Source organism: Arvicola amphibius, chromosome X, assembly GCF_903992535.2.
Source record: "Arvicola amphibius chromosome X, mArvAmp1.2, whole genome shotgun sequence".
NCBI classification, from domain to species: Eukaryota; Metazoa; Chordata; class Mammalia; order Rodentia; family Cricetidae; genus Arvicola; species Arvicola amphibius.
In genome coordinates, this window is record NC_052065.1 from 58,572,698 (window position 1) to 58,591,515 (window position 18,818).

The 18,818-nt window shown below is 45.4% G+C and overlaps 1 protein-coding gene across 1 annotated transcript; it reads right to left on the reverse strand.

The window, feature by feature from the left end:
• Positions 1-10,051, reverse strand: Awat2 (acyl-CoA wax alcohol acyltransferase 2). Its single transcript, XM_038317534.1, has 7 exons — positions 9,967-10,051; positions 2,755-2,865; positions 2,331-2,401; positions 1,934-2,138; positions 1,530-1,704; positions 379-578; positions 1-155 (listed from the first exon to the last, which is right to left on the reverse strand). Exons 1-7 carry the CDS (start codon positions 10,049-10,051, stop codon positions 1-3), a joined length of 1,002 nt encoding a protein of 333 aa, XP_038173462.1.
• Positions 10,052-18,818: the final 8,767 nt, after the last annotated feature.

An 18,818-nucleotide genomic window follows, 5' to 3' on the forward strand; every position in this document is an offset into this window, starting at 1 on the left:
TCAAACTATCACCAGCTCCTGGGTCTCTGAGATGCCAAACTTGGTCTTATGTTGATCAAACAATTTGCGGAGAGCATCAATATAGAGTGTATGGTATTTGGCCACAATCTCCCGGCTCGGATTCTCAATCTTGGGCAGTGGTAGAGGTTCGCCGACTGCCAAGAAGAATGGAAAAAGGAAAGAGAAAAGCATCAGAATAGTTCACTCCATAGGACAGCCCTCATCCTGGAGCTCAGCTTCTCTCCACCCTCACCCCTCCGCTCAGCATCCATCCTAGCCAGCCTCCCTGCCTCTGACCATAGTCAGGATTCTGAGGCCCAGCCACAGAAGTGAATCCTAGAACTTAAACCAAGGCTTCCAATAAAAGGGCCTACTCACCAACAGTGGTTACTGGCTGAGAATATGGCAGAAGGCCCCAGGAGTTCTTGGTAAAGCCACGCCCATAGAAAGCACAGGGATAGATGTGTACCATCTTCTGGAACCAATTCTGAAAGCGATTGATATAGCCCCCAGGAGTAAAAATGTGCTGGTCATAGAGGTCCGTCTCTCCAAAGCCATAAGCAGGGATTAGAGACACCCTGCAGAAGAAAAGCAAGTCCTTAAATACCCAGAAAGATAGGGGCCCTGCTGAAGATGACATGCTGAACATCAGTATCCCCTGAGTCTGCCTATAGGCCCCCTAGACCTCAAGTCCAGCTGTACCAAGGTGTCAGCTGACTACAGTGTCCCATGGCCTAGACCAGGCTGCCTTTAGGGATGAAACAGTAGCTTCTGAAAGCCCAGTGATTCCATGGAATGCCCAAATCTGAACCACTGTCAGATAACACCCAAAGGCCATTTCATTTGGTTTTTCCCCCTCAGCCCACATGTTAAGAAGTGTGGCCTTTTCTGCTCTAAGTTGCAACCACAGTCCTTTTGTAGAGAGACTGGTCTTAATGAGAGGCTAAGGCTACCACAAGGCCTGGACAGCACCCTCTCCAGCTCTCTTCGAACCCTCTGCCCTTTTCTTTATTTTGAACTGACAAAATTGAATAACATTTATATATAGAAGCTGGGGTGCTAGCTCAGTTGGCAAGGTGCTTTCCATGCAGGCATGAGGATCTGAGCTCAATGGCCAAAACCTATACTCAAATAAAAAAAGCCAGGTGTGGTGGCAAGCTGGGGATGCCAGGGAGATGGAGATGGGTGGATGGCTAAGGCTCACTGATTAAGCCTACTCTACCAGGTAAATTCCAGGCCAGTGACAGACCCTGGCTCTAAAAAGAAGGTGTACTGGGCCTGAGGAACAATAACTACACAAATTGACCTCTGCCCTCCACATGCAGGGACTCATGGGCAAGCATGTATGTGCATGCATGCGTGCATACACAAACACACACGTCAATATTTTAATGATGGCTCCATTTATTCACAATTGTTTTCATGCTTCTTTTTCTTTAACTACTGCACAGCCTGGTGTTCTTCCCTGATGGGCTTTTGAACATTCTCCCCACCCCATCCCACCCCTATGTCCCAGCAGCTGTCCTTACCCATGTCGAAGGGCCATGCGCACAAAGCCGTACCGATTCTTCAAGACCAGGGTGGTAGAGCCTGGCGTGCTGTGTTTGCATTCAGCCAGGCCACCAACCACCACGACAAGCATGTTGCCTGTGCCCTTCTGGGTGAGCAGAAAGTCTATGGAGGATTGGCTCACAGAGCAGGCCCCTGGTGGGCAGAAAAGGCCAAAGGTGCTTGGTTACTCCCACCCCTGCAAACTATTCTTCCCCACTCCCCTCTACAAGGAGCAGGGAAGCCAGGAACATCTTCTCCAGCCTGTTTCTCAGGAGCTGGTAAGCATCTGAGAAAAATCCCAGCTTTGAAGCTGCTCTTACACATGCCCTGGTTCTCCTTAAGGTAGCTGTCTATGTGGCCGTATGCCCCAGAAGCCACTCACCTGTAGACATCACGTAGTCTCTGAAGAAAGGCACCCAGAAAAAGGCTCCTAGTGTGAGTATGTAAGGAGTGATGCCAGGAAAGATCTTGGAGAAGCCTGATGTGTCAGTGGCAAAGTGACCAAAGCATGAATGGGCCATGAGCCCATGAGGATGGCAGGCAAGGATGTAGTTGTGGCTGGGGGAAATATCATGTGTCTTCAAAATCTGTAGAGGAAGGTCAACACAGGAGAGCTAAAGACAGAGAGGGAAACTCCTCTTTTGGCTAGAGAACTGGAACTCATGAATTCCAGCCATGCAGGCTGGGCAATGCGCATCTCCAGGGGTCATTGTTTTCCTAGGCCCCCATGTGGTTACACCCTGTGCCCTAATCCCAATCCAATGCTATCCCAGGCTCACCTTGATTGGGAAGTAATTGCAGTAGTGTTTCCACAGACGCCACCTCCTCACACAGGGGAAACGACGGCCCCCTGAAAACACAGACAAGCTCTTTCCACCCCTGCTCTCCTTCTCTGGACTCCTTTGGGCATACCATGGGGTCCTCTCACCTTTTCCTGCCCTCTTATATTGCAACTAGAATGGGCATATGAAGAACAACTTAGAATGGACCCAGACTCTGCTTCGTTACCCACACCCACCCCTTTTTTCCTCTTACCAACTCCAGCTCCAAAATGGGTCTTTCCAAGACCTTAAAAGGAGCACTTCCATCAGCTTTGCTAGCCCAGTGAGGGACAGGATGAAAGACTGGGAACTGCCCAGAGCCTCCTAGGGTTAGGAGAGTAGCAAGAGGAACAAAGGGCAACACATCCCACCAGGCACTTACCTCGCTCCGGAGTCTTCCAGTCAAAAGCCAGCCAGATGAGCATCAGCACAGTGAAAGGCCAGTACGATGTGAACACCACCAAGTAGAGGTTGACAAGGATCACCGTGGTTACTAGAGAGACCCCAGCCCAACGTCAATGAATTGTGAACATTCCCTCACGCCCACACTACCCCCACTAAGTTCCATCTACCCCAAAGTCACAAACGCTCTGACCAAGGCCCACTCAACAGTCACTCTTCCACTTACAGATGGCCCACATGTCCATGTGACCCTGGACCTTCTCAACCTGATTTGGTTCTAGAAGACAAACGTGTTCCTCATAGCTGTGCTTCCCATGGCCTCCACCCCCGAAGCCTGCCCCAGCATTGTGTATATGGTGTAGGTAAGGACAGGGAGCCACTGATGACCACTGGACATTTGAACTCTTAGAATAATTTCTGATGACTTAGATTTTCTTCTCAACGTCTTCCCCGTAAGGTAGTGGTTCTCAACCTGTGATTGGTGACCCCTTTGGGGGTCAAATAAGATGTTTACGTTGCCATTCATAACAGTAGCAAAATTACAGTTATGAAGTAGCAGCAAAAATATTCATATGCTTGGGGGTGACCACAACATGAGGAACCATGTTAAGGGGTCACAGCGTTAGGAAGGTGGAGAACCACTGCTGTAAAGTATCAGTGGAGGAGATGCCAGAGGCAGCTAACACCTACCTTCACCAGATTGGAAGCACACAAAACAAGGAACAGAATATAATAAGATAAGGGACTGTGCTCGGCTGAAGCAAGACAGGAAGGAATGAGTAAAGAGCCACGGGGGCCACATCCACTTGGAATTACACTGGAAACGGAAGCAGCCAAGGGTAAGATAATGTGGGAAATGGGCCAAAACAAAGGTTAGAAAGACCAAAAAAAAAAACCCTTCTAATTGAACACATGAATACATTTTGTCTTGACTTCTTATTGGAGTCTCATGAAAATGACTGAAATAGTTTAGGAAGGTAGGTACACAAAGAGAAGAAGAGTCTGAACTATGCCAACAGTAGATGCGGTATCAGTAAGACATGTCCATAAAGCAGATGCAGGGAGACACAACAGGCATAGAAAGCAGCAAGCTGGTCTCTAAGCACCTGCAATGGCGAGGCCTACAGGAAGTCTGCTTTCTTTGGAAAAGTCAGGAAAGACTCAGAATCTGGAGGATCAGGCATCACAAGAGGCAGGGATGAAGCCCAGGCTCAAACAGCAGAAGCCTGGATGGATTTCTGACAAGAAACTAATTATAACACTATGTCTTCTCTCCTCTGTGCAAATAGTTAATGGAAGAGTTATTCTCTGAAAAAAAAATGGAACCAAACAAGATTCTGGATTCACGGAGCCTGCACGGGTCTGCACTAGGTCCTCTGCATATATGTTAGGGTTGTATAGCTCGATATTCTTTTGGGACTCCTAAAAGTGAGCGTCTCTGATTCTTTTGCCTGCTTTTGGGACTCTTCTTCATACTGGGTTATCATGTCCAGCCTTGATGGTGCCCATTCTTATCGTAACTTCTTAGGTCGTCTTTGGTTGATGTCCCTGGGAGACCTGCTCTTTTCTGAAGGGAGATGGAGACATGGATCTTGGGGAGAGGGGAGGTGCAGGAGGAGGACTGGGAGGAGTGGAGGGAGGGATAGCAGTGGTCAGGATGTACTGTATGAGAAAAGAATAAAAAGGGATTCTGGACTCAGATACAGGTGGGTCTCAACTTATAACAGTTTAACTTACACTCTTTTGTGCCTTATAGAGGTGGAAAAACAGCAGGAATCCAGCAAAAACTGAATTGTTCTCTTTTCCTGGGCTAGCAATATGTGGTACCATTCTGTTGTATGGTGGCCAGCAGCAACAAGCCATAGCTTCAAGTCAGTCACAATACCATGATATACAACCAGCATGGGGCAATGTGCTGTGTTACTAAGCTGTGGAGTTTGACACAGTAGGTGTATCAAATGTATTCTTGTCAGTCGGTTGGTTGGTCTGAGACAGTCTCGCAACACAGTATGACAACCCAGGCTGGCCTCAACGCATAGCAATCCTCCTGCTTCAGCTTCCAAAGTTGTAAGATGCTGTGCCTGGCTAATGTATTCATGATTCATAGTATTTACAACTTACTGTCATTTGGAGAACTTCTGTACTTAAATTAGCTAGAGCTGAAATATTCTAGATGCAGCGAAATGGTTGCTCAGATGAGAGGACAGCCAGTTTCAGATATATGGTCTCAGATAATTTGTCTCCCAAGCCCTTTCTCTTGAATACTACTAGATGGCATGCTACATCAAAATGAGGGAGAAGTCAAAGAATCTATGGTGGCAAGGGGTCAACCAAAGAGGAAGCTGAGCATGGGCAGGGCTAGAAGTAAATAAGCAAGGCTCCTAGAGTACACATTTAAAGAAACACCCATCCTTAGCCACATTCCAGTTCAGCCTCACCTTTGCATATCCCAAGAGTAAGCGCCTTAAACTTTGCCTAAGTGGCTATAAGCACTCTGGTAATAGCAGCTGTGCATAAGGCCAGATTGTAAGAGGGAGATGCTGGGTTCCAGCAATATTGTCCTCAAGGAAAGAAAACATGAGAGAAATATTAAAGATTCCTCATGTCTTTGCACATATTGAAAGATTACCATGTGTGTGAAATGCTTGTGGGCAAGTTAAAAATAACTAAAAGATATCTAGGAAACAAAAAGAATTAGGGGCTGGAGAGATGACTCAGCAGTTAAAAGCACTTGTTGCTCTTGCAGAGGACCTGGGCTTGATTCCCAGTGTTCACAACCATCCGTGACCCCAGTTCCAGAGGATCCAACAGGTAAGCACATGGTGTACATACATGCATGCAGGCAGGCAAAACATTCATACTATACAATGAAAATAAATCTTTAAAATTGTTAATTAAAGTGTAAATTAAAGTGTAATTTTAATTAAAGTGTAAACTTATTAGTTCCAAGAAAAAACAAGTCACACAAGAAAATATAATATCGGTATGCTTATTCCCTAATTGTAGTCAGACATTTAACCAAAACTGCACTATAAGAATTTTGGTGCTGGAAAAGCAGAGGCAGAAAGATTTATGAGTTCTAGGCCAGCCTCATCTACATAGTGAGTTCCAGGACAGCCAGGGCTATGTAGAGACCCTGTCTTGGAGGAGGAGAAGAAGGAGACAGAGCAGGTGGAGGATGGGAGAAAAGGGGGAGATGGAGAGGAGAAGGAAGAGGAGGAGGAGAAGAGGCAATAATAGCTTTGGAAGAGGTAAATATATTCAAGCATATCATATAGAACTCAATTCTCATTTCCTGTGTTAGGAAGTCAACAGAGAATGCCTAAAATTGTTACATCATACAATAGCAGTGTTCAGAAATTCCAAATAGTAAAATTCAGAAATATTATTTAAAAGACAGCACATTACAAAGTAACTAATACTGGGGAACAGAACTATGGGTAGCGCAAAGGCCAGCTGTTGTAGCCTCTGGACAAAAAGCACCGAAAACTTCTTGGATAATTAAAGAGAGTATGGGTCTAGTACAAAAGACACCTCACTTCTCTTAGGGTTTGCTCAAACCCAAGCACGGCAAAAGACATCTTGCAAGCGTGGCTCGGGGAACACCTTGTTACGGAATGAATCCTCCATCTACGCTTCCATTGTCAAACCTTAGCTCCGCTTCTGCAAAATGTCAGTCTTCCCTCTCCTGTCAGGGCTCTTACAGAAGTCTTCTCGCAAGGTCTTTGGGGTTCAAATGGATATGGTGCCCCATCAAGGGAAAGGAACTGGGGGGATGAGAAGGACCCCATACACACACACACACACACACACACACACACACACACACACACACCCCGTTGGTGAAAAAGGGCCAGCTTGGTGGCCACATCTTCTGTCACCAGTACCAAGAGCTCTTCCCACACTACCTGTCTTTTCAGTACGGAACCAAATTTGAAGTTCAGGAGGTCCTTGGGGTCCACTTTTCCCCTGTACTCACCCTTGTTTCCTCCGTTCTTGACCTTTTTCTGTACCACCTGCCCTCAGCCAGCCCATGCTGGCACCTGTGGGCTGGATCTTGCCTTCGCTTTTTCTCACTGGCATTTTTTTTTTTTTTTTTGGTTTTTCGAGACAAGGTTTCTCTGTAGCTTTGGAGCCTGTCCTGGAGCTAGCTCTTGTAGACCAGGCTGGTCTCGAACTCACAGAGATCTGCCTGCCTCTGCCTCCCGAGTGCTGGGATTAAAGGCGTGCGCCACCACCGCCCGGCTTCACTGGCATTTTTTTGATCCTCACATTGTATTAATTCTTCTCTATGCACTGACTCCCTCCTAGCCTTTCTTCTTCTCCCCATCCCCAGCACCACGGGCCTGGCTCAAATCACCACCCTCTCTCAACAGCCTGACAAAGCTGCTGGCACTGTTTCCCTTCCTGCCTCCTTGCCATTGGTTTACTCCCAAGAGCTCAGACAGACTTTCAAAACCACGACCCTAGTGTCAAAACCCTGTGCTAAACCCTAGGCCACATGACCTCACAGGAAAAAGCCAAGCTCCTTTAAAGAGTTGTCAGTGTTTGCTGTAATTCTCCCCCACCTGCTCATCCAGTTCCTCCTCCCCCGTCCTTCCTTCCTTTCTTCCATAAAAGTGCATTAAGTACCAAGTCTGAGCTCACTCCCATCTCAGTTATTCACGCCAGCCCTCTGACTACTCCAGATTCTCATTCATCCGGGCCTTTTCATGGGCCTATGTACTGTCCCCAGGGCTCATCTCTTCTTCACCAATTTCTTATCTGCCCCTCAAGAATCAACTCAAGCTGGGCGTGGTGGCACACAATTGTAAACCCACTTGTAAATTGCACTTGAGAGGCAGAAGCAGGTGGTAAGTTTGGTATCAGCCTGGTCTACCCAGTGAATTCTAGACCGACCAGAGCTACATAGTGAGACCCTGTCTCAAAAGAAACACACACACACACACACCTAATTGCTGAGGAACATACAAAAAGATTCTCAACCTTAATTTATAATTAAGGAAATTCAAATTCAAAATAAGACTGTGCCTTATTTATCACTTACATCAACAGTAACTAGAACTGCATATGGGGTCTCCATTTCCCCTTTCTATTCCATGCTAACCCTTAAAGCTACATTTTCCAGAGATAATTGGTGGTGCCTATACCACCTTGATCAATAGAGTCTACCGTGAGCTGAGACTCCTACCAACCTGTTGGGTGTATTTCGTGTGAAGGAGAAATGGCCATTTCTTCACTTAAGCCCCCAGATTTCACCTAGAGTGTCCTGATGAATAAACCCTAAATATTGTGAATATTACTAAAGATTGTCCAGATAATGAACAGAGTTCGAGTCTGAACTGCCACTTTGACTTCAGAAACTATTTTCAACATCTATGTTATATGTATATCTCATAGCTATATGCATATATGTGCATGTGTTATATACGCATTTATAATCTCCATCATTTATGGCTATGCACACACACAATTAACACGGCTATGTCTGAAGCATGAGATTCGTGATTGGACTGAAGAAGGAAAGAGGAGCTGCCCTAAAGGTTCAAGCTTCCTAGACCTTCAACCAATATTCATTCTTCCCAAATTCAAACTCAGTTCCTTGACCTTGGGGACTTTGCTGTCTTGTGGGAACACAGTCGCCATGATGGAAAGGTGGAAAGACAGCAACAAGCCAAGACCGAAAGAGTAGAAAGACAGTACACTCGAGAGACAATATGCTTCCCTTCCTGTGTTAGGGCAACTCCTGCAGCCTCATTTGCCAGTTACAGTTGGCAAGGCCTGTACCAACTTGAACAAAAGTCCACAATGAGCTGAGCCTCCTACCAACCTGTTTGGTGCATTTACTGTGAGCACCAACATAGTCTCACTAGACTGCCAGTCTAGTGCGCACACCAAGCTCCACACCCAACCTCCCAACCAGCAGTGAGCCGATGCAAAAGACAAAGAAAGAAATTCTCAAGCAAAATATTAGCCCTTGTGTGCCCCCTACCAGCGCAGCTCCTCCACTGCCTAGCTTGGGATCTTGAACAAATGACTTCTACTACATGAAATGCAGCTCTTCCTCTACACAATGCAAATTATTAGTCACATGTGGTGTCTAGACTAGTGTTTGGCATTTAAAAAGAGGCCAGTGTATGTTAGCTAACACTCTGTATCATTGAGCAGGACATGTAGAACGATCAGTATGACTTTCTAACATGACGATAGCTTCTACTTTGTAAGGCTAGCACCAACTAAAATGAAATAATACATGTGAAAATGGGGGGGGCAAACTAATATTTAAGAATTCCTTTATCGGATTGCTTCCAGTTCTGATTGCCCTCACCCATCATTCAATATTAGGTGGTTCTGGTACCTCCCCTTGGCTTCCTACTCTGTGGCTAGTCTGATGGTTGAGGTAGGAAAAGCCCACTATCCTCTTCATCGGCATGCCACTGTACTAGGGTCATGTTCTCGGGGCCTGCCTATAGTCTTCATTCCCAGAGCTCTGACAAGATCACCTAATTCATACCCTTGACTCCTGGCAGTATTCACATGAACTCCTGTTCCTGCAAGAATTTTTTTCAGGCCCCCTCCTGCAGTGATGGTTTGCTCTAGTATATAGAACACCATGACCAACATGTAATTTTCATGAAGGGTATAGATGTTGAAAATGGTGGAAACATGGTTCAATTCCTCTCGGCAATAGGTTTCTAAAGATTCCCTCTGCCAAAGTCCACTCTTTCATCACAGTTTGCTTGATTTCCTGAGGTTGCTGCCATGCCCTTCTCTTTGGCTGACTTCAGTGAACTTGTTCGCAATGATTCCATAGCGTGACCTCTAGACTTCACTGTAGACCTGGTGGTGCTCACTAGGCAAACCTAAAGCAAGATGTGCACGTGCAAGCACACACACACACACACACACACACACACAGAGAGAGAGAGAGAGAGAGAGAGAGAGAGAGAGAGAGAGAGAGAGAGAGAGAGAGAGAGAGAGAACCCTGCACAGACACATGCATGTCCATGCCCATGTCCATGTGGTCACACAGACCCCATCCAGATGGCTGAGGCCACAGACCAGGATTAACAACTCTTCTAGTTTGCCTAGAACAACACAAATTTTGAACACTGAACATCCTACCACCCTAGAACCTTCAATACGAGGCAAGCCCATGCAGTTGAATGTCCCTGAGTAGTTGAAGACTCACTTATAACAAAGGCGCTCAGCGCCCACTGGAAAAGAGCGAGCACCTCCAAGGCGTTCTTGATGTCCTTCTTGGTGGGCCAGAACATTATGTCCAAAATCTCAGGAGCTCCAGGTAAATGCTGTTTAGCTGTCTAGCCCTCACTGCTCCAGAGCTTGCCATGTTTCCTCTCCTGGGCTTTCTTCTCCAGCTGTTGCATATTCTCCGCCCCTTGCCCCACCCTTTCACAGGACTGCAGGACCTCCCACCGCCTCTGCTTGTCCAGTTCCTTCCAGCTGCCTACCCAAGTGCACTTTTACCCACTTGAACTCAGCCTGGGTTGAGATTGTGACACCCCCACTATACACCTGGATAATGGATGACGCCGTGATGTGGGAAGTGAGTGGGTGGGATGGGGCTGGTGAGAGGCTGCCAACCCCAGTCTGAAAATAAATGGGAGAGCTGTGGGCAGGAAGAAAATCCTGGACTCGGATGGGACAGACTCAGGGCCTACATCTCTGCAGGCCCAACTGCTGATGATCTTGGGAAGAACTTATCTGGAGGGCTGACAAGGTCACAAACCAGGTCTAGAAACACCTTTGGCCTTCAGATCATTACAGTGAAGACATCACATGTATGTGGGCAGAGAGTGGGTGCTGAGCAAATTTTCTATTGAATAATGGTTAGACAGATGTTGGTGCATACCATGTTATTCTGTGTTCGTGATGTTCTAGAATAGACAAAGCTTGTCTATGGTGAAAAATCAAAGCAGGTGTTGCATCTGCTAAGGATTAACTGAGAAGTCATTTGATGAAAATTTGGGGGGCCCAGGAATGTTCTCAATATCTTGATAGGATTTTGAGTTGCACATATCGAAAGCAGACGTCAAAATACAGCGAATGGAGGGCTGGGGAGATGGCTCGATGATTAAGAGCACATGTTCTTGTAGAGGACCTAGGTTCAATTCCCAGCACCCACATGGCAGCCCATAACTGTCCATGACTCCAGTTCCAGGGGATCCTTGGGCACCAGGCTTTGAGATAGTGCACAGCCATACACACAACCAAAACACTCATGCACATAAAATAAGTAAATCTTTTTAAAAATTCTTTTAAAGAATACAATGATCCGGCCGATGAGATGGCTCATCAGGCAGAGGTGCTTACCACCAAACCTGACAGCCTGAGTTCAATCCTGGGACCCTGGGGGGTGGTCCTTTGACTGCCATGCGAGTGCCTTGGCATGCTCATGCTGCACCCCAACACAGTAACTAAAGAAATGTAATGCAAGGTGGTCTTTTAAATATAATACACGAGCGTTTATCATTTCTGCATTCTACCACATGTAACTTTTACCTAAAAATAAACATTGAACTTTTATTCATGCTGATGTGCTTGGGGTGATGGATGTGATGCTTGCAATTTATTTTCAATGTACATAGAGCCTATTATAGGTAGACAACGGGATGTATTGGTGGGCAGGTAGGTGACATGTAAAATGGATGACAATGTCATCTGCACTATCTAAGTGGCAGGTTCACACATGATTCCTGGAACTTTTCTGTAGGCTTAACTTTTTATAATTGAATTTTATTTTTTAAAAAGTTCCTTTTAAGTCATAGTAAAAATAAAGACATTTTAAAATCTGACTTCTCAATGCATATACCCATATCCCTTACACACGGGGATGATGTATGTATAAAAGTAGACATGCATGTAGTTGTCATTGTGTTTGTCATGCATCCCTAGCAGTCGGTGACAACTCCAAATGTGTATGCGATGAAGAGGTGGAATTTGAACAGATCTCAATCCAGCCACGCGTGCTAGACAGCGAGTTCATTAAGAGTGAACGACTGGAAGGCTTTCTTCAGGCAACGTAATTATTGATAGTATAGCATGTACTGGGCACTGCCCTACACAGCTGGGCTGCGTCAGTGAAGAAAATAAAGCAAAACTAATTAATGCTCTTGAGAAGCTTACATTCTGGTGAGGGAAGATAGATGAGTAAAATTAATTACTTAATTAGGGTATAAAGTGATAAAAGAGCAGACTGGGAAAGATACAGATTGCCAAGTTTTCAGACTGAGAAGGGCTTGGTTGGGAAGCGCTTTATGGTTTCAAGACAAGTATTGTGGTAGGCCACGCTGTAAAGGTAGCTCCTGAGCACAGGTTTGAAAGAGATGAGGACGGAAGGCACGCAGAGGCTAATCATCCAGGCAGAGGCACCAGCCAGGACCCAGCCCTTGCAACAAGGTGTGTTTGGCAGGTTTCCAGAAACAAGAAGAAGACACGAGACAAACCTGTGACAGGAACTGAGGCCATAAGGTTGGCAAGATTAGTAGGGCTCAGATCATGAAAGGCCTTGTAGGCCAAGGTATGGATTTCGCTTTTTATCCTGAACAGAATGGGCAATTACTGAAGGATTCTAAGCAGAAGAGAGAGGATTGGCTTATATTTTTGAAGGGGTAGAGAAGAAAGAGACTCTTTGAAGGGCTGGTTCAATCATCCTCTGGTGCACAACGGTGTCTCAAGCTAAGTTAGCAATAGTGAAGGCATTGAGACATGGTTAAGTCTTAACGACATGTAACATGATGTCACTCCCAAAACAGGTCCTTGCGACCTTCTCCCTTATGACGCCCAGATGCCTCAAAAAGAAAGTTGTATTGCAGAGAGCCTTTCTCTGGCTTAGCGTCATTCCTGGATCTGGTCTTGTTTCATGCAGCCCTGAAGGAAACTCCTAGTGGCTGTTGAGGGCAGCTCACCTCCTGCCTTGCTAGATTGCTGGTTCTGTAAAGGGCCTGTAAGAAGTGGGGGGAGGGAGGGGCTGAAAAAGGTATCAGGGTCCATCTCTAAAACAGCCTGTAACCCAGCATATAGAGTATTGCCTTCATACTACTGGCACTGAGAAGGTGCAGCTAGCTTCTAGACAGCAAGAGTGACTTGTCCCAAATGCCAGGCAAAGATGAGCTGTCAGAACCTAGCCACTTCTATGATTCACACATGGCTTATCCCATCCATCTCTGTCACATTCTTGCCGTACCAGGTCCACCTCTACACAGAGTAAATGGTTCATGATCTACGTTCCCCTAAGGGCTTACGGGGCCTTGGCCAGTATAGAAAGGCCTGCTGGCTCAGATCTCCTCTTTATCTTGCTTACTTCACTGTTCAGGACAGGAGTATATCACACCTTCTTAAGATCCAGGCTCCTGTCAGGGAAACTTGTTTGGTTTGGATTCTGGTTTCATTCTTGAGACAAGGTCTCCTTATACAGCCCAGGCTGGCCTCAAACTCACAATCTTCATGCTTTGACCTCCAAACTGCTAGGATCAAACAACACAGAGAAACCCTGTCTCAGAAAAAAAAAAAAAAACAACAACCTGCTAGGATTATAGGCATGTACCATTACTACCGACATGTTTGGGCCACTTTCTAAGACCATTCCTTTTTTTGTGGAATGAAGCTCCATGTCCATAAACACGGAACAGGCACAGGAAGGTACAAAAAAGGCTGACCCAGGGACCCGGTGTGCTGGTTCAAGGGGAGAAGAGTCACTGTGATGTCCAAGATTCCAGCTTTGTCTCAGTGGAAAGTGCACTTGTTCCCCTGGCCCTGCTTCCTAGCCTCTCACTGTGCTGTGGGAAGCCTCTGGGTGGGCCAGGTCTCACTAGTCTCCTAGCCAAGCTGCTAACACAGGCCATGGAAAGAGATGCTCACTGACCTTTGTTATACAAACAAACGCCCTGATGGACGAAGGCTCATTCTAGGGGGACACTGAACAAAGCCTCTTGGGTTCCTCATTTGTAAACAGGAGATGATAGGCAGCAACAGATGGCCAGTCAGTCAGTTTCTGAACTGTAAAATGGTGTCCACATAGGTTGCTGACGTCACTATCAAGACGAGGGAGAAAATAGCGAAGGCATTAAGGAAGACTCAGATAAAATAACCCTCTCCCAGGAGGGCCTTCCCTCTGAGAGACATTGTCTTGTGGTGTTGGACACTGAAGAGCTCACACCGACAGTATGATGACCTGGAATATTCTATAAGCTCTCCTTCCTATCTGTACAGAAAAGACCGTGTTCTCAGCGTTGGCATCACTCTCCCCATCCTAACACCATGGAAACGGCTAAGACTTTCCAGTATCTTCTAATCCTTTCTCCTAACCCTGGTATCATTTCTCTGCTCTATGCTCGCAGATCCTTAGAGAGTCTGGGAATGTTGCATTAATTATTCTTGGGGGAGACATGAACACGTTTACTGGCTCTAGATAATGCGCCACAGACAGAACCAGGAAAGCATTCCACCCAAGTCCGACTTGCGGGTTTCACTTAGCTTAGAGGAGCATGGATATGGGGTTCCTTCCAGAAGTGTGAGTGACGCTAAAAAAGTTCTGTCACTTAAAATTTCCATCCCAGCATAGTTGATGACGTCACAGAAGCTACATGGATGGAGATGTAACTTCAGTTAACCTACCTCTTAGAATCTAGCACCTACTAAGATCACATAGAGCTGGGGGCAGGTGAGTGTCCCTGAACCTCCCTCCTCTCCTTCTACTAAGGAGTGTAAACAGTCTTATCATCATGGCCACGCAACTATCACTGTATTGTTTGTGTATGTCACTGCTATGACTATACGGTCAAGCATTGTATAGGTCACCATGGTAACCTCTGCTCCATGATAGTTGATGGTCATGTATACCCAATGAAACAACTATTCTCTAATAGAGGCACCAGTTCTCCAACTCAAAGCCACCACTTGCTATGGCCTGCTCATGGCTTTACTGAGGCCCTACTAGTGAAAGCCATCTTCCTGCTTTGGATGTAAGTCCAATCCATACCAGTTCTGCCCTAGGCCTCTGAAAACAGACCAAAAGTAAAACCAACCCATTCTTTGCACAGTAATTTCCACTTCACCTATGCATGGTTGTCAAGTAAAATACATTGAATTTCAGATAAGACAGTGGATAGTGCTGTCTGAATCTATCCCATGCAATATTCTGGATATATTTGCTCTAAAACATCACTGCTTCAGAAAAACTATTGCATACGACACACTTATTTTAAAACATTGTTCATATAATATCCAAATTTAAATAGTGTTCTGTACCTTCATTTGCAAATTTGGCAACCCTATGAGTCCTGATCACCCGATCAAGGCAAGGGTCACAAAGAAAGTCACAATGTAGAAGAACCCACTCAGTGGCTTAAGGAGGTTTGCATATCACATGGCATTTCTCAGCTGCCTCATTTCCTTGGTCCTTATTCCTTGTTCAACAGAGTCTTCACTATTCAGGAGGTCAGGGTGCTTGGATGCCTGGCACCCATCCCCACATGCCCATGATGCTCATCCCTTATAAAAGGAAGAGGGCTTTTAGGTATCCTGACTCAAGTACCATTTTTCTCATTTGTCAAAATGAGAATGATTGGGGATGGAGGCCTGACAAAGAAAACAAAATAATAGTTTAATGATGTAGGGGAGGCAATAAAGGTCTAACTCAGTTTAGGGGAGTCATGGGGGATCTGTGAAGACTTTGGGGGCTGGAGAGATGGCTGTCTCTTCTGCTCTGGCATGCAGGTTAGACTAAATGTTCCATGGAATTCTACAGTTCGGGTTATCATCTGCCTACTCGATTATAAACATCTTGAGGTTATGGATTCATGTCTGCTTTATTCATTGATATTTTTGTAGTTCCTAGACTAGTGCCTAACACATTGTAGAGCTGGCAAATGGTGACAGAATAAATGGATGGGCAAAGCAGCTCAAATCTAGGGACACCATCAGGAACAAGGTTGGGGTCAGTACAGAAAGGAGGCCTACGCAGTACACAAAGAGCTTGTGATCCTATTGCCCTAGGGACAGGTGGGAGGATGAGGAAACATCAGATCTTCGGGGATTTACTCAAAAGCTTCCAGCAAGGTTGGCTTTCAGTTGCTCAATTATATCTACCTCCTTACTCACCTTCCACCACCGACTGTCCAGTAATATAACCCTCATCTGCCTGCTAAGACAGCGATTCTCCAGATCCCCAAGAGTTGGGACACCAAGGCAGGAGGGAATGGTTTTTCTCACACCTCTGATCTTTAGGCAGAATGGCACTGTGTGCTGCTGTCCCTAATGAGGATGACTTAGATATAATGATTTCTGTATGGCAACTTCTCAATGGCCCTCAAGTCACTTTGCAACAGCTCACTGAAAAAGCTCCCTTTGAAGTGGATTGAAACCCCAGGGACCATTATATGTCGGAAGAATGGAAATGCTGATAGCCATGTTAAACCACTTTCTCTGGAAGTCTTTTAAGGCCTCTACAAGGGCTGATAAAGCAGGGAGTGGAAGAAAGATGATGTGGAATTATGGAATGGGGAACAGGAGCTAGGGGCCAGAGAATGGGGGTGTGGCACAGAAAAAGAATTGCCACTTATTAGTGACTTCCTTAGAGCCAGGGCACACATGCGATCATCGTAGTCCCTTGTAAAACAGACATCCAGTCTCCGGCCACACCCATCTCGCTGACTGGCAACACTTACCCTTCATCAACAAAGTGGTCTATACTGTTTCCAGTACATCTTAATAAAAAAAAAGACAATCTTGAATTCTCTGCTATCTATTCCCTCTCAAAAGTATAGTTCAGAGAAAAGTCTAAAGAGCAGACAGCTCATCTATTGCAGGTTATATAGGCAAAGCCTTGCTATAGGATTCTTACACTATAATTTCTATATGGGCAAGTATGTTGAAAGAGGAAAGTTCAGTGTAGAGCTAGAGAAGACATTGGATTTTGCAATAATTATGGTTTCCTTTAACACAAAAGATGGAGGGTAAAGCTCGACATTGCAAAGTGTTTTTTCACTTCAGGCCACAGAAACAAACCCACACAATGAAGTCTGGCATTTACAAAGACCTCAGGGATCTGTCATCACTTCTGCAGGATATGACAAAGTAACTTGATTGCAGCAGACCAATATGACGATTGTGACCACAGGTATTAGCTATCAAAGCCCAAAAGATTCCTCTTTGAGGACCAACATAATAATTTTCTAAAATTGTGTTAGAATCATTTTTAGTCATGGTATTTCTTTGAAACATTAATGGCAAGAAGGGGAGGCGTTTACCATTTCTATTTAAAAGAAAGAACATAAATTGGGTGGATAGGGAGGGAGGAAGGACCTAGGAGGAGTTGGAGGAGGGGAAAACATGATCAAAATATATTGTATAAAAATTTTAAATTAAAAACTAGAGTAGGAGAAGGAGGGCCAGTGAGATGGTTCAGTGCACACAAGGCCACCAAGCCTGATAAGCTGACTTCAGTCCCCAGCATCCCTCTACAGGGGCAAGAGAGACGACTCAGAAAACTGCTATCTGACCGCCACATGTCTCGTGGCACACACGCCTCACTACACATAGAGAAATAAATGTAATTAAAACAGGAGTAAGAAAGATGAAGTCAAAATCCTTGGCTCTATTCCACTTACTATTACAACTAGACTCCTGTACATGATGTGTAAAGCAAACATACGAGGGCTTTTAAAAATAGAAAGAAGGTAGAGCTCCCATGTCCTCGGGATAGGAGAAATGGAAGCAATTTTCTCTTTTGCTTACCGGTGTTAGGCTTGGAGTGACCAAAAGTATTAACAGGCGTAGACCCAAAAAAAGCCCTACAAAAGCCTGTTGTCTCTAGCCAAAGAATTATGAAAAAATATTAAACTTGCAAGACACGAAATTTGCAGACAACAGCCATTCTAATCCAGTCAAAACTGGAGAAAAACCTATAGGCCCACCTATATACACCCCTGCCAACAAAGACAAATGGAGGATCCTAGTAGACTCTCCTTATAAGGCTGGATGACATGTCTCAACGCTTTCAATCCTCTGGCGATGTGGAAACAGAGAAGGTCAAGTCCAGAGCAGAAACCATCATGCCTACAGCTGGCAATGGGGCCCACCCATCCACACTACACTGGCAGACATGAGGAGCTGCCATTTCCAGTCCCATCTAGAAGTAACGGAGCCCTCGCTTCTTCTCCCTTTAGAGGCTGTAGAAAGGAGACTTGGTGAAGAGTTTGGACTTTCACTGTCTTACGGACCCTATTGCTGAAACGCCACACATGTTTGCAGAACATAGAGAAGTCAATCTGGGAACTGACTGGGAAACTTCCTCCATGGTGGCTAGCTTTCATAGTTCCAGAGAGTACTATGCAAACTTCTGAGGGACAAAAATAAATGATGGTCTTACCCAGTGTTGGACCCTGAATGCTATAATAACAAACTGCCAGGAAATATTTGCTCACTGGTGCAAAAATACCATGTGGAACCAACCATTCTCTTATTGGATTTGAGGCCTGCAACATAGGAGGCAATCTTTGCCTTGTACTGAGAACTTAATCAAAAGCCTATGGCTTGGGAGGTCATAGACACCATGGGGGAACCTACTGTCAGTATTTTGCTAAGTGGTCATGTTATCAAGCAGTCTTCTAAATATTTATACCTATACCTATAGATCTGTGCTCTTCTCAACCTTGGTCACAGAAGCATCTATTTGTGGTGTATGGAAGGTAATGTAGAGTCTCAACAAGTCAGGGTGCTAAGAATTAGTGACTGGGTGCTCAGTTCTAAGTGAATCATCTATACCAAACACCCCCATCCCCAAGACTCTAGGAGCATCCTAGAAGAGGAAAGGGAGAGAGAGAGTAAGAGCCTGCTCATAGAAAGGGGGGCTATGAAATGCTATCTTTTGGACAGCATGCAACTATTGCGTTCACGAGCTCAGAGCAGCTGTGGTTATCTGTAGAAGATCTGCAAAAGATCTTGATCAAATGGCTTTATCAAGTCATTCAAAATTCCAGCATGGATGGGGGAACAATGCACATTAGCTAAGGAGCCACTAGC

Excerpts from the sequence above, each read along its gene's own strand:
- Awat2 (XM_038317534.1), bottom strand. The coding sequence starts at position 10,051 with ATGTTCTGGCCCACCAAGAAGGACATCAAGAACGCCTTGGAGGTGCTC. Across the intron at positions 2,402-2,754 it reads CTGGAAGACTCCGGAGCGAG|GGGGCCGTCGTTTCCCCTGT; the intron begins GTAAGTGCCTGG and ends CTGTGTTTTCAG. Across the intron at positions 156-378 it reads TCAGCCAGTAACCACTGTTG|TCGGCGAACCTCTACCACTG; the intron begins GTGAGTAGGCCC and ends TCTTCTTGGCAG.